A 27,929-nucleotide genomic window follows, 5' to 3' on the forward strand; every position below is an offset into this window, starting at 1 on the left:
TGCAGAAATGTATAACTCTTAGTGGGCACATTAAAAACAACTCAGTAAAAAAATAACATACCAGTGCTGGGGAAACAAGTGATTCTACAGGATTGAGATTACTCAACTGAATGTCTTACACATGCCTTAGTCCTCCACAGTCCCAGACAAAATGACTTTTTTCTTGAAAACTACCCCTTTCTTTTGAAACACAAGCTATTATTAGTCTAAATTCACTTTCACTCAATTTTTATTGCACCTAACTTGAATTTTCAACTGAAAAAAATCAATTTTAAACAATAAAGGATGGCTGAAATACCTGTATTTAACTATAATAAATATTTACAAATACAGGTATTTTTAAAATTTTGCATATTATCACACCCTCCAGCTTTAAAACACCTTCTCCCTTTCAGTATAAAAAGAAAGGGAAAAACAACCACCAACAGGAAAAGACAAAACATTTGCTATTTGTTGGGAGAAAAATATTTCGGGAAAAGTAAAAACCTCCAGTTTATAACCCCTCAATCACTTCTTATTGCCGTTTCTGGCAAAACATATAAATGACAAATTCTGAAAGCCATAGTAAGGTTGTTGCACTGCAGTGAACTGCCACACGGGGGATTCCAAGCTGACGGGAATTACACAGGAAAAGAAAAAGAAAAAACAAAAAGCCATGAGATCTATGGCATGGGAAAGGTAGAAAATGCAGCCTTTACTGTTTAAAATGGCAGTTCAAACTACAGGCATCTACATGGAGGCATATGTATTTCTTCTACGCATTTCTCACTAACCTTCCCCCTCTAAAAAAACTACCGTTTTTCTTCGAAAACTGGGCATATATTCCTATACCGCTTCTGGCAATATAAACAGATAAAGTCAACCATCTTGATATTATCCCGTTTTCACCATTTGAACATTTTCTATTTTAGAGAAAGATGTCAACAGTCAAAAAAAAAGAAATTATGTGCATGTAAATACACCCACCCCCGCATCTACGCGTGCATGTTAGCAGCTACTACAGATTCACGTCTCGTGCTTTGCATCCTTGGCACTATTCAAAAGACGACACATTCATTTACACCTAGCAGCAAGTCTGATGTCTTAACTAAATTAAGAAATCTCGTTCTTTAAGCAAATGAAACGTTGTTTCACTAACTACTGTTTAAGATTTCAGGGACTTATTTTCAGGGAGGGAGCAAATTTTTTCATAGCTGCCATAGGACCAAGAGCTTTCTCTCTGCACTTCCACTGCCTTTAACTTCCATTGCAACTTCAGAAGTGCTCCGAGAGGGGAAAAAAGACCATGTAATAAATGATACTGCAACGTTCAAAAACATTTATTGTACAATATAAGTGATAGAAGACACTGATAAAACCACCATTCGTTCTGCAGCTTCATTTATCAACGGCCATTTATTTTAATATTCTACCAATCAGGAATTTCTTAAGTGGATGTTTCGAAGGCCACTGTTTGATAAAATACGCACCTTTACAAGTATTTTTTTTTTTTTAAATAGGATTTTAGATCCAAGCCGCCGCATAATACAATCAATTATTTGCGGTACAACCTAGCACTTACACATGTAGCATGAGAACCACCTCGTGTTCTCAGAAATTGATTTCATGCAACACAACGTAATTCAGCTGGTAAAGAGAAGCCTGTCGTTTATCATCGTCAGCGTAAATAGGTATTGTGTCAAAGATGACACAAAACAAGAAACTCAAATATTCACGATCATGCACTCAGCAACCCAGGCTAAGCCCTGTTCCAAAGCAAGACTCCTACGGAGCAAGGAGATGCGAGGGAAAAAAGCCCACCGAACAAGCCTCTGTTTTTTCCAAGTTAGAAATACTGTTTCCAAGGAAATGGTTTCACTGCAGAATCGTATACAGCATCTTCAATTTTCTCTAAAATACCCTCTACCCTTGTCGGTCAGGTTTTCGAGATAGCCTTGGCATCGACCCCCTGCGACCGCGTTTCTCCCGCGGCGCCTGTCGGCAACCCGAGGAGGAACCTGCTGCTCCTCTACCTGGCTCGTCCCCATCGAGTCCTACGGCGGCAGCGCGCGGGCAGGGCGGCGGGCAGCGAAACCGATAAAAGCGACGCAGCCGCCCCGTCGGCTGTGAGGTCACTCCTGTCGCCGCAAGCCGATTGGCCAGCAGGCGGGCAGGCTTTGTGAGGTCATCGAGCGTGTCATAAAGGCCAAGACTTCATAAGCCAGGACTGAGAGGTCCTGGCAAGGCCTGGAGGCAGGCAGGGAGAGGAGCAGCCGGGACCATCACCTCCGGTGTGGTCTTTACCACTGAATCTCATATCCCCAGGACAGACAAAAGAGGAAAAAGCCACCGACAGAAGAGGACAGTGAGGAAATATAGAAAAAATAAGAACCAAATCAGTTCTATGCTCAAAATCCTATTATTATTAACAAAAAGATACTTCTGTAATGGTACTGAAAAGAAACTGGACTTTGTTTTTCAACAGACTAAAAAAACCACACATTTTTGTTGGCTTCTGTACCACACCACTCATTTGTACATCAGCACTATTTCAGACCGTGATCCCTCTTACGGAAGAGGCTAAGGTTAGGCCTATTTGGTATTTACAGCAGCAGACTTCCAAAAGAGAGCTCACTTAAAGCCAGAGCACAGTGGTTTTGAGGGGGAGCTTCATTTTTACAGTTATTCTGCTCTTAACCGCTGCCAAAGCGGCCCCGCTCTCCACTTCATCCACAGTCACGCTGCTCCTGCTGCTCCCAACTAACTGAAATCCAAGAATTGTGCGGCTATACAACTCCAGTCAGTATAGCAATTCGACAAAGTTAGTCTGAAAACAAACAAAAAAATCTGCTTTGGATCCACCGCTAAACTAGATCAGCTATAACACAAAAATACAGCCTGGCAGTTTGCTACGCAGTGCAGCATTACTTCAAAATAAATAAATAAAGGCTTGAAAACATTAACTTAAAAAAAAAAAAAAAAAAAAAAAAAACAGGCTCGCTATTACTACTTCTAGATAAAGTTAAATCCCTTCCTAGAGGTCCTTAAAACTCCACGTAATACTGCGGAACATAACAGATGTTAAACCAATGCCCTCTCTCCTGAAAGCAATGCTTGCCTTGCCTGTCTAAATTCAGGCTGTATTTTTAGACGGAGATTTTAGTGGTCTTCCTCCTGCTGCCTCTCGAGCACTCAGTGATGTTGAAATTCAGTGTACTAACAATACTGGTACTATGTTATCCACATTTAACACTCAAAACTTGCAACGCAGTAGTTCTACACACTGTAAATTGCTACTGTGTTCTATCACAGAAAGAAATATTTCTGTGGTGACTAGCATGAGATAATGTGGTTAATTATATAACTTGCAAAAGCCCTTTGAGAGCCCCCGAGATAGAACGAATTCTATGGAAGCTCTCTTTATTAATAGCAGTACTTATAACAGTTACTTTGAACTTCTATAGACAGTGCTTTATTTTCAACTATTTTAATCAATTCTCACAGAATCTCTTGGCAACAGCAGAGAGGAAGTATACAGAGCAGAGGAGTCGTGGGGTTTCAGTCAAGCTACCAAGTCTTTATTTTTACTATTCGTCCTTACTGTGCTTTGGTATGAAAAAAAATAAAAAATAAAAAAATAAAACTAATATACTTTGCTGGCCTCAAAGTCCTCACGTACTAGAAAAGTGATTACATCCCGTAATCTGGAGTTAAGGGTATTAGAAAGGCTCGTAGAATTGTCTAACCTGCCCTGCTAACAAAGTAACTAATCACTGAAATAGATTTAAATTAATTTAGTCAAGTGAGACTCGGCATCATCCTCCAGGTGCAGCTGTTCCCACCGAAAAGGTTACCGATCCCACCGACGTGCCCGCAGAGCCGTCCAAGCGAACCTCCGGGTGCAGGGGGGAAGGAAAGAAAAATCAGTTTAGCTTGGACCGTTCGTTCAAACTATTTCTGCAAATAGCTTTTGCCCAAAGCAAATTAGGGGACGTCCGCACAAACTGCTGGGAGGCCAGCGGGTGAGGGACGCTCACCTCCAGCAAGGGGCAACGACGGGGAGCTGCCGAAGCCCGCAACGTTCTCCACCAGCGCTGCTGGATCTAGAAGAGGACGCTTGTCAGAGGCATCCGTCTGTCTAGGCAGCAAGTGAGAGCGACGAGAAGGACGCCGAGTTTCAGCTTCAGCCCTGGCACGTTCCGGCTGCCAACTGAAATCACACGCAGCGGTGTATGATTCATATTCTACAGCGTTGTTCATGTATTTGACACAAGAAGAATTTACAGATGCCTTAAAAGCACAAAGTCAGTTTTTCAAAGAAATTTATTTATCGCGTAAAGATAAATAAAGAGCTTAATTCTACAAGCACCGATTTTATCGTCTGGCTGAGATGTACTGAATCTTGCCACAGAACTACAGCTTACTAAGAGTTATGTGCTACTTCCTTAGCTACAAGCCTGTATTTTGGTCCAACGTACGCTACTGGCTCTTTCAAACCGACGGCTTGCGTTAGACTAAAGACGGTTTGGTAGCCGTTGTCAAGAAAATTGGAGTTGCTCAGGCATAGCTGCAGTTACTGCCGTTATTTGTTTGGAAGCCTTGTGATTTAGCGAAATCACCAGCAATTGTTTAGCAGGTAATTAAACTATAAAGCCGAGACCTGTGATTTTCGGTCTTTTGAAAGCAATAATCATCAGAATTCCAAGCACCATTTAAACGATTCCCATCTACAATCCCTGGCAACGTCTGTGTTGTCATTCATTCCCTTCATATGCCTATATTACTGGCTTTACCAAATTATACGCTGCTGTCTGCTCTTTTACTGAACAGTCACTACGTAGGTCCATTTCTCAACAGAGCTGGATCACCGTTTCTTAATCATTGAAATGCAAGTGCAATTTTAGAATTTCGGCTTATTCATTCCGGTCCAGACTTTCATTAGCATACAAAAAATTATTTAAAGTCAAATAAAACTTGAAAGGCTGGACTATTGTTTTCTTCACATTTTTTAAACCAAAGACTGCATTATATAAATTTCACAATTCCCCTAAGTGCCTTTAAAATTACAAGCAATTTAGACCATGATTCACTTTCATGCAGACTCTGACTGCATGCAATTTTTTTTCCTCATCTCAATTATATCTTAATATTATGGGGGCTGAAATGCATTAAATAAATCATATTTCATAGTAAAGCAATAATACTTACATGCATTTTAGAAGAAATTGTCCTGCATTATAAATGTATTTATAATGTTATTACCTTATTTTCCACATTGACTGAAATATTAGGCAGCAGTGACTGCTCCAAGCTACGGATGGAAGCTTTTAGCAAACCTTATGTTTATTTTCCTGCTGGTAATTAGCTGTTTTAGTTAATATAATACAACGTTTACAAAGAGCAATTTATCCAATATATAAACTCGTTCCTGTAATTAGTGAAACATTGTTATTGATTAAGATTTAATATGGAGGTTGCTGTTTCTGCAATGTACTACATAAAGGAAACAATCACTAATTTGTCAGAGGACAGTTCCTAGTCAAAGTAATCTACTGGCAGAGCACTATGAATTTAATTCTCTATAAACTATTTTCTACAATAGTTTATCCAATCTGCAAAATTAAAAATGTTTTAAAAGAACAGGTAATCCAAAAAAGAAATTTAAGAGACAATTGCATGGCCATTCTCTCCTGAAGGGACCAAAAGTATTTGATTATTGTTTTGATGTTAAATAAGTTTAGGGTGATATTTATAAACAATAAGACCCACAAATACCCATTCAAAAATATTCTGAAGAACACATATACACACACACAAAAAAACCAACCCTCTGCATCATTTTGAATTCGACAGTAAATACACTGAAACTGTTTTACACAGAAGTATCAATTCTTCTGTTGTACTTTGCACAGAAGTATAAACTACAATATAATTTGGAAAGAATCTTCTTTCTGATGGTTAAAGGGATTTCAACCATCACCTGTAAGAGTTTTGGAATGAAGATTTGAGGGCGCTGCCCATTGCACAGCATTTCATTAAGAAGTTTAAGGATGAATTCACACTATTCGCACTATCAAAACTTGAACCAGAAACTGTAATTTCCACAAACAGCCTTCTCTGGATTCATGCTTAAATTCAGCGGTGCTCCTGAAGGTGATGTATGAGTCCTCGTCTCTTCTACCGCATCACTCATCTCATCTAGACTGCTACCTGTTAGCAATATTGCATTTTATACTTTCATTATCAAAAGCAAATGCAGTAATCCTAACAGCAAGTGAAGTACAATTTCAGCTATTTAGATTTTCAGAACATCTAGCACATTTCGCTGAAGTACACAAGTAACGTGCCCAGAAGCACCAAACACCATACATAAGAGGAACTTATATGTCTGAATAGTTACTTATCATTCCGAAAACTTGATCCTAAACTAATTTTAAAATTCCACATAAAAATGTTGTAATCGAAAAGGTTTTTATCTCCAAGATCTTACAACAATGCTGATTTTTACAATACTACTTTGATATTTTTTAATTAATCAAAAAGCACTGACAAAGCCAAGGGTGTGTTAAAAAAAAAAAAAAAAAATCACAAAACACTAATTAGTCCAAAAATCTCTCTATAAGCTTAGCTGAGAAAATGTATGCATTAGATAGAAGTCCAGCAGAAACAAGAACAATTACCAATATTCCAATCTGGGGATATGAACACCCTCACTACAATAAGTAACAAGAACAAACTAAATATAATTTTGATCCATTCCTAAGTACCAATGCATCTTAGTTTAAGAATCAAAGAGTCATTTCTAAACATATTATCACAGTTTAACCCAGTTCCATATATACAGTGACCAAGGGAAGACAGGAGGCACCCAAGTTCCTGACAGAAAAAGCCAGGAAAACTATTATATTCATTAAAATGCTCCTAAAATGTCTAGTTTATCATCTTTGCTACAGAATAGAGCAAGCTGAGCATAAATTATTCATGATGTGTAACAGTTTAATGGAGTATAAAATAGGTTTTTTCTCCTCACTAGTAGCACAAGTTTTGATTTTTTTTTGTTGTCAGTTCCACACTCAGTAACGTACTCTACCCATTTCGGATTATGACAGATGCAACAATTTTTAAAATTGTTCTATATAAACTGTAAGTTAGAGAAATTACTTACACCACCTATTTATCATTTGCTTTAAGTGCTGTCATAGTATCCTGCAGAGAACACACTGTTGAACTGCATGAACTTCCAGCAAATTGCAGGACTGTTGTCCGTTCCTCCAGAAATCTGGGGAAATCTTCGTATCAAAACTTCACATATGGCCCAATACCGTACCATCAAAATCACCACTGCGGGAAGACACACGGACTAATTTCATCTCCCTCTACGACCATGATGACTCAGTCCGTATCTTGTAGAACATGCTCCAACCTCAGAGACTGTGGGAATGGGTAGGAATTTATGCAGAGTAGAATGCTTACCCACAGGCAAGGGCAAAAGCTATTTTAACACTGAATAGAGTTAAAAAACTTAAAAAGTGAGAATTACAGAAAGTATTATGCTTCACAAGGGGAAAAAAAGCTAATATAAACTGGTAACTCCCACCAATTCTTCACAAATGATTATGAAGAAGCAGTGCATCCTCACATATTTGCATTAGGCTAAGTCTTCTAAGAAGAATTTAAGGACAAGCAAGAAATCTCCTAACAAAACACACACCCTGGGAATAGTTTAATTAGTTTTGACTCATTTTTAATGCATTATCAATGCTTTTTGCATGACATGGATGCAGGTACCACTATGATATTTATGTTTCAGGTGCAAATCACCTCACTCAACTAAGATGTCTACATAATAAGATACCTATATTTAAGCTAGACTCCATTAAGCCCAGAAAGACAAATACAGAGAAACACACGCTTCTACAATGTTATCCATTTCATCATAAAGTTAACACCTGAAACAAGTCAGAAACACATCCTAAAAGCACCTATTTCTCTTCAAAGAGATCCTGGGGTGAAAAGTTGTGGTACAGCTGAATAGATCTGTAACTATCTGAAAACGCAGGCAGAGAAATTCTACCTCTGCTCGCAAATGAGAGCTGACAGTAAGATCACTACACACCAGAAGATCCAAATCCTAAGCTTTTAAGGAAGAAAGAGTTGGAGACACCTGTATTTAGATTTGTTCCTCCTCTGCACAATTAGCCATTGCACATTCTGAAGTAAAGCTGAACTCACAGTAAAAGTTATTTTGTATAATATTGTCACCTTTCATAATGGTGAGTAAAGACAAAAGTTTAGAATATTCCCATGTTAGACCTGATAACGAGCAATAGCACCAAAATAAACATGAAAGATAGTAAACAAACCCCATCTATTTTTTTCTAACTCATTGATCAGACTCATACTGAAAGACGCCAGGAAAAGAAGTGATCTCCATCAGTGTTTCTACCATCCTTCTCCCACAGCAACTCTACCATCTGTACGAAAGCCTCGTGTCATCTTCTCCACAAAACAGTTTCCATTCACTTCCCGCTTCACAGGGCCTCAATCTACAGACTGTCAGAATCAGCAGAAAGAAAAGAGTTAAAGATATTCCAAAGTCATCTCAAACTTTTCTGAGGGCCTAAGCAAAATTCATTCCAGCCACTTAAAAAGAAAAAATGCAAAAAAAAAAAAACAAAAAAAACAAAAAAAACCTTTTGTTCCACCTAGAAGTTTTAGCATTCACAGAGTTTCTAAGTAATCAGATATCTGATGGGAGACGCCTATCACATCAGTTTCCAATAGTTACCTCCAATAAAACCAAATTAGACTTAGCCATGACCACGAGGCTCTGAAAAACTGTAGCTCAGCTTCAGTAAAGGTTTATCAGAGCAGTTATGTCCTGCATTAATCCCATCTGCAGAACACATCTTCCATTCCCTCAGAGCTCCTACAGACCGATGTGTATACCCATGCTACCATGCCAACAACAGAATTATGAAACCTAAATATGATCCTATACAAAACATGGATTAACTCAGCATTCCCAACTATCAAGACTACTCTGTTGTCAGTAAAGCTGGTAAAAGTCCTGTCAAGATGCATCTCCTGAACACCTTCATAAGTTAGCTCACATGGCATGATACAGCTCCAGGGAGCTGTAATAATAAAATTTCAGACACGCCACGGAGCGACACGCCACGGAGCGACACACTCTCCCCAATATCAAAGATCTTAGATGGACTTAAAGGCCATTCCTTTTGTGGGATTTTGAAAAGAGAAGAAAGATTATTTGTTTTGTTTTGTTTTGAAAAACAGAGGAAATTGCAGCCAAGTAAACTGCACCAAAACAGTAGTAAAATAGCAAAATCATGCTTTCAGAAATTAGCCTTTTATCTAGTATTTCTTATCTGTTGAACCTCAGGTTCAAATCCTTTGTGTTTATGTATTCTTAAATGCACCATATTTACTATCTTAACACTTTCTCAGGTACTGGATGGTCAGCACTCCCTGAATAGATAATTATACGCAGCTTTTTGCATCATCTTCCACATGCAATGGATGCTACAGGCCTCTCTGAAAAACATATCAACCTAAATGACATAATCAAAAAATAGCTTATAGTGCTTTCAGATAGGTTAGTGCTTCATATCATCTCCCTACAAAGAGAATTTAGAGAAGTGAAATCAAGACCAACACAACCAAATGAGTTCACTGGATCTGTGTACACAACTAAAGATCACTAAAACCCAATTTTTCAGAATACTTATTCCTTTTATAGGAAAAAGGATTGAGAGCCTGTGATTATGTCACTTTATAAAAACACCATACACCTCCAGGACAGCAAAATATTTCTTAATTTCTAAGCAACTCATTTTGCAATCTTAATACTCCAGATAGGCAGATTTGCTTGTTGGGACAGCCAGAAGTACTGTCATGCACATACAAAAATACTAAGCACTAGTACTGCAAAATTCAAATAGTCAATTACAAGTTACCAAATGGCAGAGTATATTTTACCCAGCAAATTTTCAAGTTGGGCAATGATATCAATACAGAAATTCCCAATATCCACTCTAACAACCGAGTGTCTCCCAAACTCTGCTTTATCAGATAAAACATTACTAGAAATATTTACCCAAATTAGCACACTATCAATCAGCATCGCCACAGATTTTAATGTCAGCAGCACACTTCCAACACTCCTCTTGCAACAGAACATTTCTTGCTCATCAAGGCCATATGGAACTACTTCCCTAATATACCAGGGCTGATGATCAATGGTAAACAAAACAGGGATTTCAAACATTTGACAGTTAAAAAAAAAACCAAAAAACAAACCAAAAAAAACCATCTTTCAAGGGTTGTGACCTCATTCTTGCTTTAAGACAAATGCAGACCCCTGTCCTAACAACTCACAGCAATTACGCAGTCACCTTCCTTTCTTACTCCAACTACTTAACTGCACATACACTTGATGGGATCCTGAAGACCAGTAGAAAGCTGCAGTTGCTGCAAGAAGACGAAGTCTTTTAGAAGAGCAGTTTAATTTTTCCATGAGCCTCTAAAACATAAGCAGGAATATGGGAATAAAACTAGCAGCTCGGGAGAACTATGCAGCCTAGTGAAAAAAGTCTGCTGAAAGTAAATGAAGGTTTGCCCTTTTATCCCCTTCTTTTCCTTAAGGTCAAAATCAGCACATGTAAAAATTTTAAATGAATTGTAATGCAAACCAAGCTGTAAGGGAAAGCAATAGGCACCATATTTCTGCTGTACAATAGCTCACTTGCAGGTAGCATGTTCAAAGAAAGATTCAAGTTCATTATTTTCTTCCAACATCATTACTTTCATAAGCAGTAACCGAATTTCTTTTTCCATGCTTCAAACAGGAAGATAAAAGGGAGAAGGAAAATTAAAATATTAGATTAGTTATTACAAGATAAAATAAAGACCCAACTGACCTACTTATCTAGGTAGTTCTTAGAAGGTCCCCCACTTACTAAGACAGAAACAAGACCCACTCATTCTCATTCCTCCCAGCAACCCTTTTGCCTACCTTCAAAAGCATTAAGAGAAAATCTAATTCATATTCTAGAGAAGTATTTCTTCTCTTACACCAAAATACCACACACACTAAGCCATCGCTGTGATGTCTGCCAGCACAACTTCATTTTGCAAATTTGGTAGCCCTTCAGTTTTGCCTTACACAACAGAAATAACTTGGCTACTGTTGTGCTGCATACAATAATTCTCTTTCCTTTGATAAGATGTCAGATCAGTCTGCGCTCTAAATGCGAGACGAGCCCCACAAAACACCGCAGAAGGCCCTTTGTTGGTTATTCAAAGGCTTAGAGAAAGACAGTCACAAATTGGCTTTAAAAGTCAACTTATATTTGTCTCCAAAATTATTTTAATAATTTACAATTCACTCTTGCACGCTCTACGTACGCCCGTTCCAACGCGATACCCGGCCAAAATCATTTACCTGCACCTAGGACTCCTTTCTCAATGTCATGTCTTTTTTCCCTTTATGTATTCTAAATGCCCTAATAGAAATTATTTTGAAATGCAACCATTAAAGGTATGCTAATGACTATGAATTGTGACAGCTGCTGCGGAAACAAGCCTGTTGGCTCAGGCACAGCACCATTAACTATCTATCATAAAGTACTCTTGGACTTGCTCATTTATTACTGCTGCACAGCCCAAGGGGGGCAGGAGGGGGAACTGCAAGAGTTTCTCTCTCCAAGGCAAAATCATAAGCCACTTACTTATCCTAATGTCATGATCCCCACTGTTTATCTGCATGATAATTAGGAAAATGAGAAGTAATGAAAATTTTTATTTATTTATTTACAAACGTGATTTGAATTCAGCCATCTAAGAAAAAGACAATGCAGTATCTTACCACGCTAACAGACTGGTGGATCCTCCAAGCGAGCCACTAAGTTACATGCACTAGCCATGCTAACCAAGAAGTAACGTGACTCTTAAGTATTACCAGCTTTTTTGACGTGGCTTCCCAAAAATGAATGGTAAACACACTTCTCCCATACCTTCTTAGGAAATTGAAAATAGAAACTTCTTTCCGCTGTCAAGTCTACTGTTTAAACAAAATTCGGTATTAAAAAAATCTTTTTTATTTTGGAAGCCTCATGTTGAAATTAGAGTATTTTTAAATTGAAGGTATGCCAGAAAAGAAAATGGGCTTGCCTCACTTTACTACAGTGTTACTTGCATAAATTCCCTCTTCGAGGTTTGACTTTTATCAGGAGATATCCAACCTAAGCAAAAAGAAAACTTAATAATAAAGACCAGCTTAAGCATGATCCCATCCCTTTAACCAGGTGCCCAGATTCAAGAATATATAAAAATTCAGAGGGAATTTTAGTCACAACACACCCACCAGCGTGTCAGATCCTCCATGAAGGAACAAGTACACAACTTCCAGAAATAGAGAGACCAGCGCACGCACATATAATTTTAAGACCATCATCAGCACATTTCCTGGAAGGAGACTGAATTTCTAGCTACAAAGTTTACTACACTTTACAGGGCAGAGATGACATACTGTGCTATTGGGAACAGTGAAATTAAAGAGCCCCCCCAGTCCTCAGAGGATTGTACTATCAAGAAACTAATTTTTATTACTGAAATAAAATGGTATATTAACATCCTCAATTCATTAACCTTTACACTTTAAACTCTTCCCGCCTTTAAAGAAATTGGAGGCAGACTGTTCTTTTTCTCCATACACACACTGACACATCTACTGCAAAATATATCATACAAGTGATACCCAACAGGATAGAAAAAATCCTTTTCTTAACATTTTACAAAAACAGAGTTAACCACATTATTTCATTTTATTTCCTCACACTCTTTTTCAAAAGTATCCTTTTTAATCGGATTTGTACACACATGCTTTAGGTACCTTGGCACTTATTGCTACAACACTCAAGCATCTTGACACATTCCAGAGATGCAGCGGAATTCTGATAGGAAGAGATACGGAAATTTGGAATTGCATCAAAAAGTGAAAATATTTTTCATTTGTCACTCCACTCCCTTTTTTCCAAAATACCATTCCCTATCACTATTCCTTTTCTAGGATCCAAATTCTCCAGGGTAAGAACTAGCTCACTTTCAAGTCCTTTAAGCCATCCGGCATATTTTGCGACACTGTGTAGGTGAATCTATGGCAATGATTACAGTAATGCTAATAATAATTGTATTAGATAGCACTTTTTGATCAATCACTTTTCATTATAACTTTTGATACACACACTGGTAAGTGTCATCTTTGATGAGAGGTTAAATCTATCCTTTCTGAAAGAGACTCTCATACTCTCCCTTATGGTATCGTAGGCTCTTTACTAACCAAAAGCGGTAACTAAGACCCAGATCTGACAGCCACCGAGAAGCAACAGAACTTTTCCTTTCAATTCGAAAAACTACATTTGAACGCAAGCTAAAAAAAATTGCATGCAGCCGTATTTCTTTCTTTCTCAGTGACTGTTTATTTCTCCTACAGAGGCACTGAAATTTCACTACTTCAATAACTCACAGAAGAAATACAAGTCATCCAATTTTATAGTAATAAATAAAGATCATGTCAAAGTGTGCGAAGAGCAGGAAAAAAAAGTATTAAAAAAGCAAAAACAATAAAAATGTCTCAGGCATTATGTTTGGTTAAAGCAGAATATGACCTCACTGCTGAAAATGCCGATAATGCAGATAATTCTTCCACTCATTTTGGCCTCATCAACATTGAAGGTGAAGAGGGTTTTTTGAGTGTTGTTCTTTAAGATATTAAACAGAGCTTTATAAAATATCTTTTCTCTCCCTCATAAAGATGACCTTCTAACTTAAACTTATTTGCCACCAGACTTAAGCTTTCAGAAATACATAAGGAAAAACACCGTCAACATTGCTCCGTCAGTACTAAGGCTGGAAAGAACGCTCTACGTTAATATGTTCACAACTGCTAGGAGGTCACACAAGTCACTTCCATGCCGTATGGCACGCAAGGTAGAGGAATCTGCAACAGGGTCCATTCCCTAACTAAGGGTACTATGGAGTAAGCATTCATTGAAGAAAACGTGCTTTTGTCCTTATAGTCAAGAGGATAATTTTCTAAATGGGAAACAGATGTAAAACCAGGCGGCAATGGTGCTCCTTAATGCAAAAAGAGCTTCAAGTAGGAGTTCAAAGAGGAAAACTGATATCCACCATGACGCTTCCCAGAGTTCCCCGAGGATGAAGCGAGAGTCAGCTCTTCCTAATGAGACAATGTAAACAGAATTAACTGTTTACCTACCATATTTCACCCTTAATTATTCTCAGATTTTAATCCCAACGTTGGGCATAGTTGTGAATATAAAAGTTGATGGGAGATGGTCTACTGACATTTTAATTTACCTTAAGTTCTCCTCCTCTTCTCCCTCCCAACCTGCCCCCCAAAGAAATACTGGGTCAGCATAAAACTGCAGAGACACAACATATGATCCAAAGGAAAATAATTTCCATTATTCTAGGATTTCATAGACATGAGAAGCACATATTCCCTGTATTCCTGAATGGGCTCTGTCTTATTATTTAGTATTCAGATTCTCAACTGTTCTCAATAAATGAGGTGATAGAAGAAAATAAAGCTACCAAATTAAGTCATAAGGAATATTGTACGTATCACTGTTATCTTAATATTCACAAAAATTCCTCATTTTTTTTTAGCCTGATGCTTCAAAACGAAGGACCCTTGTCTCAGAGCTTGCTTGTGCCAGAATATGCAGGGTCCTGATCATAGCAAACATTACAACAGTACACAGAGTGAATACCATAAAGCAGCAACGTCAAGATCACTCACTGATCAATCTAGTGAACTTTTTAAGGTACAGGTGGCTGGATCCTTTTCAAACCGTACTCTTTTAGTGGCCTGGTCCCCTTCTCTCAGCTGGTGGTTCCAGCCAAAATATGCATGTTCCACAGTGAAAGGAGTCCTTAGACAGGCTAAAGGTATCATGACACAAGGATTTTTGTTAATCGTTCAGACAGTCATTAGTAACACAAATTCCTCTTAATTTTTCTCCCCCTCCTGAGTGATCTTTCTTCTCATATATCTTCCGAATCAACCCAAGGGAAGAAAAGCAACTGAAGTACTCTAAAGGAGACACAAAGGAAATGTTTGCCTAGCCAAAATTAACCTATGCTGAGAGTAAATAAACATTAAATGAAAGTCAGAATGAGAGTCTTAAGACCTCACAAATTGTTCCACTGAAATGGAATTTTCTGTATTATGTTTCATGATTTCTGTCCAAGGAACACGTTTTAATCCATTACACGCATTTATACTGTGACACTTCCAAGGACAAGTCTTCACAACTTTTTGATTTGGCTTTTGTCGTATCATACGATGGGCAAGGCCATATATGCTTCAAAGGCCCAGAAGTAATCAAAAGGAGTATGGGATAGGAGGAATATTTATATACAAGCACTGTACTGAAAGCTTCAAGAGAACATTATTTAAAATTTACCTTTTTCATGAGATCTTGAAGGCAGAAATGGGCCTTCTCTCAAGAAGAAGAACGGCTTACGTAAAAAGGATTAATATGCTTACTTTTTGCCCATGCATGACAAGGAATGATGATATTCATTTGGAAAGATAGCACAGCAATTTTGTTAGCCAGTCAATAAAAAGGGAGTAGCAAGAACAAATTGGTTAATGAATGAGGGAGGAGAGAGCAGAGTATTATGCAGTGAATCTATAAAAATGAACTCAATTTGAATTCAACCAAAAGAACAAATTGATGGAGCATCAGGCTTTGTAAAGCACTAGATCTTCATCTGGATGCTGGGATAACACCATGATTAATTTTGGTTCTGTCAATATCCTGAGCTTTGCTATGTAAGAATTAAAAAGAAAAAAAAATAGTTAGCTCTTAAATGTTGTTTGACTAACAAAACACAGTACTCCTACCATTCAAAAATTATTTTAAGAGAGTAAGTACTAAGTACTCTACCTGCCCTCAAAATTTCCTATTTCAATGCTTTTTTCCTGTATGTTAATCTTTGACATAGAGAAAAAGAGCAACAGACCATTATATATAAAATAGATAATTTAATTATCCATCTACAATACGTTGTCAAGTCAGAAACTGGAGGAAGGAAAAAATTATTTGTATTGTGCCATTGAAATGAATATTTTAAATGACTGAATGGATGTTTCTAGTTCAAAGGCACTTAATAGCAGTTTCAGAGACCAAATAAAACATTTTCTTAACTAGTATACAGTTCACATGACACAGATAATACTGGGAGCACCCACAGGCTATTTTAAATTACTTTTACTGTTTAACTACATCAGAGAGAGAGAGAAAAAAAAAAAAAGAAAAAAAAAACAACTGTTCACTACCATTAATAATGTAATTTTAGACATGCAAGTGGGTTTTAAACATTTCTTCAAGGCACATTCATGTGTCCAGGTAAGAAAAGCATTCATTCTTCACAAATATTTGGTAGGAACTTCCAATTGCTGCATTGCTAGAGACAAATATTACCGATCGCTATTTGCATAGCGACACCTTCTTTTCCTTTTGGTACAGAAGAAGTTTCGCATGATCTATTTAATATCGCAGATAGATCGAAAGCCACACTCCTATCCCAAATACCTTATCACTGCAGTATAAATGACAGAAATAGAGAGTGAGCACACAAGAGAACAAAAGTGTGCCAGGAGAGGCAGCATCCATAACATTATGTTTATTCGAATGAAGACGAGCACACACAGTGCAATTACTGTTTTCAAAATGCAAATGACTTTTTCCTTTTTCTTCCTTGTAGATGTCTCTGTAGAAGCAGGATTTCAGAAATGATTCAAAGGCGAAGAAGGTAATAACCTTAAGTACTAGCATGAGGGACTGAGAGGAAGGCAGAAATAAAGGCACAAAGACATTTCGGCAAGGGGAAAAATACACGGGATCCACCAGGACACAAGATTAGGAAATAGGCAGAAGAAAAACACCTAAAAACTAAGGTGATAGCAATCTTGAACTTAACATCCCAAAGAAGAGGGAACAGTACAAGGATTTAAAGTCAGAATTACACAACCAAGAAAGCAAAGAAAATACTTTAAAAGCTGTGTTTTGCATAGATTAAGGTTGGGTAAGGGAAGAGTTCATCAAGTGCCGGGGAAGCCTCTGAAGCAGCAACTGCAATATCCTAAATGGAACTGGAAACATCAGACGCACCAGAGCATCACAAGTCCTAAGGTTGTGCAGATCTTCAAAAGGAGGCTATTGAAGATAAAATGGCAAAGTCAGGACAGATGCTGGGTACAAGCAAGAAGTTTACGATTTAAAAGGAGGAAAATTTAGCTTGAATTCGTTTCCACTACCCCCCCGAGTATCTGTCTTTTCAACAGAATGCTTAGTTGTTATTTCAGAGTAATGCAGTTCTTTCTTCTGTGCGGCTTCCTTTGAAAAGCTATCCTTGGATACGGGATTATTAAGTATTCAGCTTATCACATCAGTATGATATGAAGATTGTTTATTTTGAAGTGACCGGCTAACTGAAAGCACTGGAAAATTAGAAAGCCCTCAAGCTCTAAGAAAGCTTATTACTTCCTTTGATACCTCTTTCCAAATTCTAGGCTGACAGGTTCTGTAAATCCACATAGTGGTGACAATTTAGAATTGAAAATATTGTTACTGTACAGAAATGGGTACAGCATGCTCGGGAACAAATCTCAAGCACTAGCGACCCAGTGCCACTTCCCTGGAAGACACTGAAGGAGGTCCTCTTCAAAGATGGGAAGCAGAACGGTACCAGCTTGACAACTGTTCTCAACCACGGGAAAGCCAGACCACTATGTACTCCAAGGAGCCCTCTTCTGATGTCCCAAGCAACTTGCATCCCAGCTCCTTCACAAAAAACAACCAAAAAACCTCCCCAAAACACAAACCTAAAACAACGGATCACATCCTCAGTATGCAAAAATAACTTCTTCCCCCATTCTTATTTCTCTTTTACCCTGTCTTCTACAATAGGAAGAAAAAGTGCCAGATTACTGTTAACCAAATTACAAGAGTCCTAATACAAAAAGACTATTTGTTGCAACAAGACAGCTATTTCTAAATGTTAAAAGGGACAGCACATGCCAACAAAGAAATATGCCTATAAACCTGAAAGAATCTTATGAATAAGTCTCCAAAAAAATCTCTGCTTTCAAGAAGTACAGATGTTTATTATAAAACAGAAGAACAGGAGACAAAACAACAGTCACTAAATCTAATTTTGTACCACACTGTTTCCAAACTTTAAGTTTCATTTTCAAATACGAGCACTGCTAGAAAGCCTTTAATATTTTCACTATCATAAAAATCACAAATTATAGTCACCAATCATACTGTATTTTTCAAAAACAGCTTGGCCTTCTCTACAGTAAGCAATCATGTTTTGCCTTAGGCTATGTAGTTTACCTCAAATTATTACAGATTCATCTAAAAAGATTCATTTTTCTATTAAAATGATGAATGAGCTAAATGAGGTATGTAATAAATACTGCAGATTTGTAAACAGACTTCTTTTCTCTTGAGAACTAATGCCTTAACTCATTTAGTAATTCTTCCCCCTGGTATCCTCTAGTGAAGTCATCCTTAAAATATGGTTAGCACAGGACTGTTTGGAAAGAGCAAGAAGGGTCAGAATATAATCTGCTTATGGAAAATAGGGGACCTCCTCTTGACAAAGATAATGAATTGAGGACAGGAAAAATAAATGCAATACTAAAGCAAAGGTCATTGCCTAGCACATGCATATAGTGACTTGGACCAGCCACGCAAGGATGATAGGAAAAACACCTAAACAGTTGAGACACAGAAGAGTAAAACACTATCTTAACAATATGTTTTCAATTATGACATTAGGTCAAATCCATTCCTAATGTAACTCAACACACTTCAGCTCTAATATATCAAGGAATGTATTTTGTCTATTGATTTCAGCGCTTAGAAAAGTAAAAGAAGAATTATACATCTCAAATGTGATTCTGCTAGCAAAAATATCCAATAATCGGATTACCACATTCACCTAAGGTGCAAAAACTGTTTTTTAATATAAGGATACTTCTCCCAAATTGATTTTTTGAACACAGAATTTATTAATAGACATTCTTGTGTAGAAAATAATTTAAAACAACAGAAAACTCAGCAACAACAGATTTCATTCTCTAACAGGTACTTCAATGAAAGTCTGGAACAATACTTTGGGAAATATATATAATTGTATTAGCATAGATACAGATTTCTAATGATGGCAATAATCAAATTTTAATGTTATGGTTAGAGCAAATGAACAGAACAATATTTCTCTGCCTCTTCAAAGGGAAATGAGACTTTAATGTCATTGGCAGCTCAATAAAACTATTTTCTAACATATAGGATCTTAATGACAGCTCATTTCAGTTCAGACAGTGAAGAAAATATGTTAACAGTAAACTCCAGGTCATTATAAGGAGATGGAAATACAACAGACCTTCTGCTTTACGGATAACTATCGATTTTTTACTCCATGTTCCCATGTCTCACCCCAACTCTCATAATGACTCAAGTGATGGAATGTCAATAAGCTATTTATGGCAAAGTTACCACATCTAAAGCTGCTCAACAAAACCATATTCAACTGAACTGCCTACAATTTTTAGATGTGCAGCAAAGATCACCAAATATAAATACAGCAAAGGAGAACAGGTCTGCTGCCTACATGAATAAGACATAGTACAAGTATTCCTGGAGTGTTCAGCAGTAGGGAGCCCTCAACTCCAGTCCTCGCCAGAGGAGATCACCAGTATCAAAATTCTTTATGGTCAGACTGAAATAAAAGACTTAATTCATTAAGAAGCTCTTCTTCCAAGAAGAATGGGCAGAATATATATCATACTCTAAACCTACATGCTAGGGGTATGAAAGAGGAATATATTCTTCACACACCATCCAGCGTTAGACACAGACAATTCTCAAGTACTACTTCAAGCATACAAAGCACTTCCTCCTGTGGTGAAACAAATGCAGGTGTTTTCCAAATAGCTGGTCTCCAAACTGACTGTGGGTAAGGGTAAAGGCACAAAAACCCACTCTCCTCAGTGACAAGGCCAGTTCAAGAAGCTTTTGTTAGCCTCCCCCAACAACTTGCCTCCAAAACTGCTGGGCTGAGGAAATAACAAACTGCATCCATAGCCAACCTATAGAGCAGACTGTTGACACATCTGCACTTGAAGAAAGCCTCCAGAGCGATAATTTGTAATTAGCTTGCTTCAGTGTACATCAGCTCATTGATACAACAGAAAAGGTGGTGAACTGCACCGCAGAGAGAGAAACAGCTAGAAAAGAGATGAAGAAATTCTTCATTAGCAAAGCTGACCAAGATGCACCTTGTAAACATGTGAAAGCTTTCTTCAACATGACAAGTCACATCTGTCTTCTTACTCACTGCTGCCAAAAGGATAGTCCCACTCCCTCTTTTCCCCCATGCGTCCGCTGCATCACTTACACCTAACACTGATGTTCATGTGACCCTTTAAATAGCTGGTTCACAGCACTAGGCAGACGGGGGGGGGGGGGAAGGAGAATGAATTTTTATAGGGCTAGCAAGCCAAATCAGCTCATTTCAGCATCAGACAAACATCAGCACCACTGCAGTGGGACAGCAGGATCCCACAGCCAGAGACGGGGTGAGATGCCGAAGGAGACCCCACAAGCTCTTTGGTGCCTTAGGTTTCCTTGGGATTGCATCTTAAAGGCTATAGCCATATGCTGCAGTAAGGGAAGTTCAGCTGTGTCTGAATGGTGACTCCTGAGAGTCAATGACCTCTGAAGACATTACTAAAGGAATTAACAGCAGCTAGATTTATTTCTGCTGAATTTTTTGAATATCAACAGTTTAACAAATCCTCATGCTGACTCTGCGAGGGCCGATTCCTGCAGCTCTGGTGAGGGTCTAGAAATTCCGTTCTCAAATGTAACTTCTACCTTGCTTGGTTCGGACATCAGAATTACTGTTTTGCAAACCTCTGCATCTTCCCTAAAATCATTTTAAAAAAAAGTTGACATCACATTAGCCACGTTTCAGTCCACTTGTACTGAGGGAGCTTTCACTAACAGCTGACACAGCAGTAAGTAGTTCAGCTATCATTAGCTCATCTATCATCTTTGAGTTTCTTTCAGACTTTGTGTGAATACAATACCATTATTAGTAATACCATCAATTTCTTCCCTAACGTCTTCTATCAAAACTTCAGATCCGAGACACCATTTTAAGAGACCTCTGCAAAGAAAAGTTTCAGCATGGGAACTTCCACGAGTTCTTCCACTCTGAATAGATCTGTAGAACAACTCATTTACAGTGCTCTTTCCTGCTATGGCTTTTTCTCTTCTGTGCACTGCTCTTACTCCCTAATCATCTACTGGCTTAAAGAGTCTTTCGTGGGATTCCTGTTCTGGGGCGTGCGTGCGCACAGGTGTATGTGTATGCGCACGCACGCGTGTGTTAGTCTTTATACCTTTTATTAATTGCACTTTAACACCTTTTTTGTCGCACCGTGCCTCTGAGTTTTTGCATTTTTGACATTTAGTCTAGCAGGTGTCATGATCTTCCTAATTCTGGCTGCCTGAAAATTATTTCAGATTTTTTATTTTTTTAAGGATGTCTTCCTCCTTTGCCTTACCTTGCTGCTCAAGCTCTGCTGACTTCCTTTACACTTCTTTTTTGATAAGTGGAATACATTTGCTTAAAGACATAAATGATGTTTTTCTGTAGTTCTTCTTGCCACCTGCAAAGCTGTTACTCTTTTAGAGGCCTGTTTCAGCTTTCCTTTTTTTAAGAGAGTTAATGCTAATTTTTGGTATGTTTCTCAGAAGTTTCTTCTCTCTGAAGCTACAACCAGCAGCTGCTGTTAAAATGGTTTAGGAATGAGAAACATGTACTTCAATCTAACAGTTTCATGCCTGTTTATTTTAAAAATGAGTTAGTAGTCTTTAAAAAAAGTTTTTCTTCCTTCCTAACCATAATATTATCATTTTCTGTGCACTATTTAAACAATGAAGGAGCAGCAAAGAAATTAACTTTATAGATAACACTACTGATGTTTAAGAAACAATATAAAAAAAAATACTCCTCCTCTCCACAAAGAATCTTACAGGCCAGATAAATCCAGACTACATAAAATATCAGCCTCCTGTAGCAGTTATTTAACACATAAGATCCTGCATGCTACTTCACAAATGACTTACACAAACATATCCCCGTGTGCTACAGATTTTATAAATTCAACGTGGATAGGGGAAACATGAATAAACAGCTAGCAGAAGCAAATAAGCCAAGGGACTAAAAGATGACCATTTACAGGAAAGCAGAGGAGGTGGCTTATAAAAGGATCTACATGGAAGGTGAGAATTATTTAATGCTTGAGAAGGCAGCAAGCTGATAGAAACTGATTTATCACTTACTCATTTTCAAGAAACTAGCACACAAGGACCACTTGCTACTTTGTTGTCTTACGCTTCCAAGAATGAACAAAACTATGGTGGCAACAACAACTTTTTAGTAGTAACGGCAAAACCGCATAGCCATTTTCACTGGAAAACGCAAGATGTTTTAAAATTTTACAGGTTTATGAAGTACAATGTCACTGGCATAAGTCACTGACAGAGCTCAGATACCTTGCTCCTCTTCCAAATTGCAGAACACGCGCCCTAACTAACTTGTGCTTCCACAAAGACATGCGTTTTCAATAGTGAGCTTTCCAAGATGACAGGCAGCAGTGCCTTCACCACTAAAAGACAGCAACTGCCTCGATACAATTCCACATGACAGCACACCCTTGAAGACTTTAAGGTGTTTGCTTCATTTCATTTGCACTATCTGCATGCTCTTCTTCCAACTCAACGTGCAGCAACACCACGCAGCTTGAAACAACGCTCTCCAACCTGACAAGGTACAGAATTAGAGAACAGCGACTCCCGATTGCTTCACTAGAGCAGTTCCAACCGCAATATTCTAGAATAAGAGAAAACTAACAATAAAACTGATGTAGCAGCTAAATAAGCCAGTTTCACATATGCAGTAAGAAATCTCTCAGTCGTTCATCTGACGAGAAAGGTATCACATACTTCTCAAAAGCATGATGCTAAATACAGTAGTAAGTGAAAGATGCAAAGCCCTGGCAATTCACACAAATAATATTCCCAAATATAAAGCTTCAGCTCTTCATTGGGCTGACACCACAAAACCCTTATTTGTCCTGCACAACAGTAGCAATCAAAGGTTTATGTCATAAGATGTGTCTAAGACTGTGTCTAGATCAAAATTCCTCTCCATTTTCCTTTGATCCCATACTTTAAAATAACAAAATATGAATCAATTGTTTAACCACACTATAATTAATTATTCTTCAATAATGGCATTACCATATAAGTCTGAAAAAAGCATTGGGAAACGACTCCAAAAAGATCCTAATGCTCAGGCACATTTAGGCGAACTTTTTAAATAAACGTCAGTGATTTGGCAAAACAACACAGGCAATAGGTTTTTTTACTTATACAGCATAGATAAAGCCATGGCTTATTGCAATGGCTAGTTTGCTATGGTACAAACATAATTCTTAGAAGGCTTTGATTTTACTTCAGATACAGAGGGCCAAACAAATGTTTATACAGACACTGACATAAGCAATTCCATTTATTTTAAAAGGAATGCTCACATACATGATTTCAAACTTCCCCCCCCCTTGAAAACACCAATTTGTTTACCGTTTATATTCAAGTCATTTGCCCCAAAAAGGCCCGTTCATACCTCAGAGAATAATTATTATTGTTAGATAGAAGACTCAATACAGGCAGCCCCAAGCGACTGCTATAGGAAGCTATAAATCTGCCAGACATTTGGAACTGACTGAAATATATAGTGCCAGTTTGCAGGGGAAAACAGGCAGCTATATTTTACAACTTCCTTGTCAGGAAGGTTTTATACATCAGCTCTAATGAAATATGACTCTTTAATACAGAATTTTTCACGAAGCTGGTACCGAAGTTTGAGACAATCATGAAAAGTTGGACTTTGCTTGTTTGTTTGTTTTCTTAGCACATAAGAGACTTCAAAAACTCTGCTTTTTAAATCCTTATTGTTAGTGAGATTTCTAGCCCAGAAATATTATTTAAATAAGTAGTAGATAATTAATTCCAAGAAGAGTGTTTTGTATTCAGTAACTTCTTAGCACAGTCTAACAAAATTTAGTATATAGATGTAGATTATCACATTATTCTTCCTTCCTCTGAAAAAAAAGACATAAATATTACTCCCCGCCCCACCCACTAAACATAACATCTTTTGCAAACTTCTTAAAAATAGGCTCTTCTTAATCAGCTGTTCTTAAGACAGGGACATTTCACAGCAAAAAAAGTAAAAAGGGCAGATAATAGTTAGTAATAAGAAAAAATAATAATCACAGGAAGAGATCTGCTTTCTTCTTCTACCAATAGTTTGGAAAAAAGTCTTAAGGCAAGGTTGTTTAAAAATCCGAGCTTTATACAGAAGTTTCTGAACTCACAAAGCGCTGTGCCTTCTGACGCTCCTCTTCCGTGGCAGATCGCTCTCTGAGAATGGCTCGAGTCAAATGCTCGTTCGAGGCGATCCTTTCTCGCTCCAGAAGTTTGCCAAACTCATCACGTACGTACGTTTGCTCTTGTTTCAACCTACAGAAGGTGGAGGGAAATTTAGATTAAAGTGCATTTTCCAAGTGTAGTTTAGAAGGACATAAGCATGGTCAGTTTAAAAATAGTCACTGTAACCAATTCTTATTGGCTTAAGGCACACGGAATATTTGCTACAGAATGCCAGAAGTTTATTTTCAATTAAAGTGTCAAAAGTCAGAATACACAAATTCAGTAAGTATTAATAACACTATTTACAAAATCACAAGATATACAACTTCATTAAAATATCTTTAAGTAATAAGAATATGCAGGGAGGCCTGTTTATTTGGGAGGAGGGCTGGTTTTGTTTTATTTTTAAGAACTCCTTTAAAAATACTCTTTCTCCCCCACAGCCAGGCAGTAATTAGACATCTAATTCAAGCTCCAACCTCTGTTCCCTTCTGTAATGGGATAATGCTTTCTTACATTTGGATACACCATAAACCCAAACAACACACCTATTTACCGAGCTCCGAAAGAACTAAACAACCATAATAAACCTTCCCAGTGATTTGAGAGCATCACACGAACGGAGCTAATGAACCTCTTACAACAGAGTTAATGCAGGCAACTCCAGCCCCAGAAAATTCTCAACATGTATATAACGTCACAAACCACAAATTTCCTAGAAATTCTTACAAGGGTACTTTATATAAGCACGCCGTATCTAATTTTCATGAAAATACACACAAATACATTAGATTGTTTAGCTAATAAATTTCATCTATTGCACATGTGTTGTGACACTGAACACAGAGTCAACATTTGAGAGCTCAGAATCATAATGGGAATATCAAATACAGGTTTTCAAATAGATTTTTCAAAGAGCGAAGGAGAGGAAGCTTAAGTATTCTCAGTGCATTTATACATCGTCAAGGGAGCTTCAAAGAACAAATCGTAATGAGCAGGGTCACTTTGTAAAAGGTACTAGCATTACGGTACATTAGATTCTTCCCCAGGGAAAATATTTAAGTGGGGTGGGGAAGGAAAAGACAATTACAACATGTATTACTTTTGTGCTCAGACACAACCCTCTGAAATGCAGCAACCAACTGGGAGTCTTTATAAAAAGTTTATTAAGCAGCATCTTCAATTACTCCAGCAAAAAGTCAGATTATGCAGACATGGACGAAATTCCATTAAGTGATTTCCCAAGGTCCCCCAAATTATTCCAGCAGCATCGATATATCAAACCCTTCACACAATCAATGGTGCAGTCAAAACACACTGGTTATCTTTTCGATTGGAGGAACACTGTTTTGCCTAAAAAGTGTCAAAATAGAAGTCTCAGTAGCTCTGTCTTGCGAGAGACAGCAGAAGCAGCATTTAGTGTTTCCAGCCACTGAAGTATGCTCCTTCACCATCCTTTCTGGATTCTACTTCTCACAAATATTTTTCCCCTAAAAGTCTCTCTTCTTTATGCACATTGTAATTAAATTATATGAAATCAGATACTATCTGAAAAGGCTGCCAGAGTTTTTCCACATTATAAACTCTCCACAATTTAAAAAAAAGCTCCAATATTTACCTCTAATCCTCGTCAAACTATTCCTACATTTGACATTAGCTCAGTTAGTCTTTTAAGTCTTCTCTCCCTCTTGCCCCTAGAATTACGTACCTCAACGAGGCTCCTCTCTTCTCTTTGGAAGAGAGCTTGAAAGTCAGCTCCTCTAACACTTAAAAATAATAGGTTCCTAATGTCAAGATACACCATTTGATGACTTAACCTGACTGCTGTTACGTTCAGCCTCCCTGCTAAGTACGCTACAGAACGATGGGACGTTCTTTTCTACCTTTGCCAAAACTCTGCATGTGCTTTACTGCAAACTTGTTAAACAAGATGACCCAGAATCTAGTCCACATACCAGTGTCATCTGTCTCCCCACCTTCCACTAAGCGGTTAAGAAACCTTTCCTCAGAAGCTCCGACATCCAACAGAATTAACGGACAATGACACAGCCGTGAGGATATCCAGACTCCGGTGACAACAGCGATGGTGATATAATGCAGGTTTCACAGAAGCTGAGGACTCAGGGCAAGACATCCTACTCTGCCTGAGCTAGCCCATCTAAAATTAGCTCGAGTATCTCGAGACTGTCGTAGCCATTCCAGTCCTGAACACAGGTCCTTGGAGCATCATATTCAAAACAAAGCTTTAAGGGGAAAAAAGAAAAACAACATTTCGAAGAGGAAATTTTAAATACAAACACTGGCATTTTAAATATTCAAGATGTGATCAACAGTTATCAAACACTGAACATTCACAAAATGGGAGAAAATTTCATTGGAAGAGACCTCTGGAAATTACTTATTTCAATCTCCTGCTCAAAGAAGGCCTAACTTCAAAAATCATATCAGGTTACTCAGAGTAAATACTGCCAGTCCAGGCATCTCTCCCAATAAAACTCACTCCTCCTTTTCTGGTGCCAGGGTCCTGTACCTAATCACCAACCTAACTTCTGGAAGTGCCGAAAGCTCTTTCTTCATTTTGCCAGAAATCACACGTTTCCAACCTCTGCCATCATAGGAGTCCCTGTCCTCCTGCTGCCTGTATGTAGGCTCCGGCTGCCCCTCTAGAGCTTCATCACGCAAACACATGTCAAAAAACAAAACACTTTCTACAACATATTATCAATGCATTTTCAAGCGTAATGTTCCTCGGCAGGAAAAATAATACCTTTTATCTTGTTCCTTTTATCCTTTAATGATATCCTTCATCTGCCAGTGTGATTCAACCATCAGGATGCCAGCCCCACCCTCTCTACCGCTCTCCTTTCCCTAAAGGGAATAGTACATCACCATTGCAAGCAGAAATATTGCCTAAAACCACCATGTTTCTCTTCATGAACACATCTGGCTCAGAGTGACAAGCTGCTGCTAAAGCCCATGATATGAGAGTGAGCTGGAACCATATTCTTGGCCATGAATAGCTACCTGAGAGCCTTTATCTGGTGCTCCTACCACAACAGGAGAGGAAAACATGAGGACAGGACACCAAAAACTGGCATCCAGACCCTACATTTCCCAAAGCTGTATAACCTCACCTAACTTTACAAGCTTCCAAAGTGCACCATGTGATAAAAACCCAGGAAAGGATTCTGTGCCATCCTTTCTTGGCAATCACATCTCGCTGTCACTCCCAGACCGATCCCCCAAGGAACTTCCACCTTAACAGGACAGCTGATGGCAGTACAGGAAGGGACCCTGACTTTCAATTCCTATCTTTAG

At 38.1% G+C, this 27,929-nt stretch overlaps 1 protein-coding gene across 3 annotated transcripts in view; it reads right to left on the reverse strand.

Moving 5' to 3' along the window:
• CHCHD3 (coiled-coil-helix-coiled-coil-helix domain containing 3) overlaps positions 1 to 27,929 on the reverse strand; it is a 152,539-nt gene that overhangs the window by 76,203 nt on the left and 48,407 nt on the right. For all 3 annotated transcript variants that reach the window (XM_067317544.1, XM_067317543.1, XM_067317545.1), the window contains exon 4: positions 24,557 to 24,701. In XM_067317544.1, coding sequence (XP_067173645.1) covers positions 24,557 to 24,701 — 145 coding nt within the window. The remainder of the gene's footprint in view (positions 1 to 24,556; positions 24,702 to 27,929) is intronic.

Source organism: Apteryx mantelli, chromosome 1, assembly GCF_036417845.1.
Source record: "Apteryx mantelli isolate bAptMan1 chromosome 1, bAptMan1.hap1, whole genome shotgun sequence".
In the NCBI taxonomy this organism is placed as follows: Eukaryota; Metazoa; Chordata; class Aves; order Apterygiformes; family Apterygidae; genus Apteryx; species Apteryx mantelli.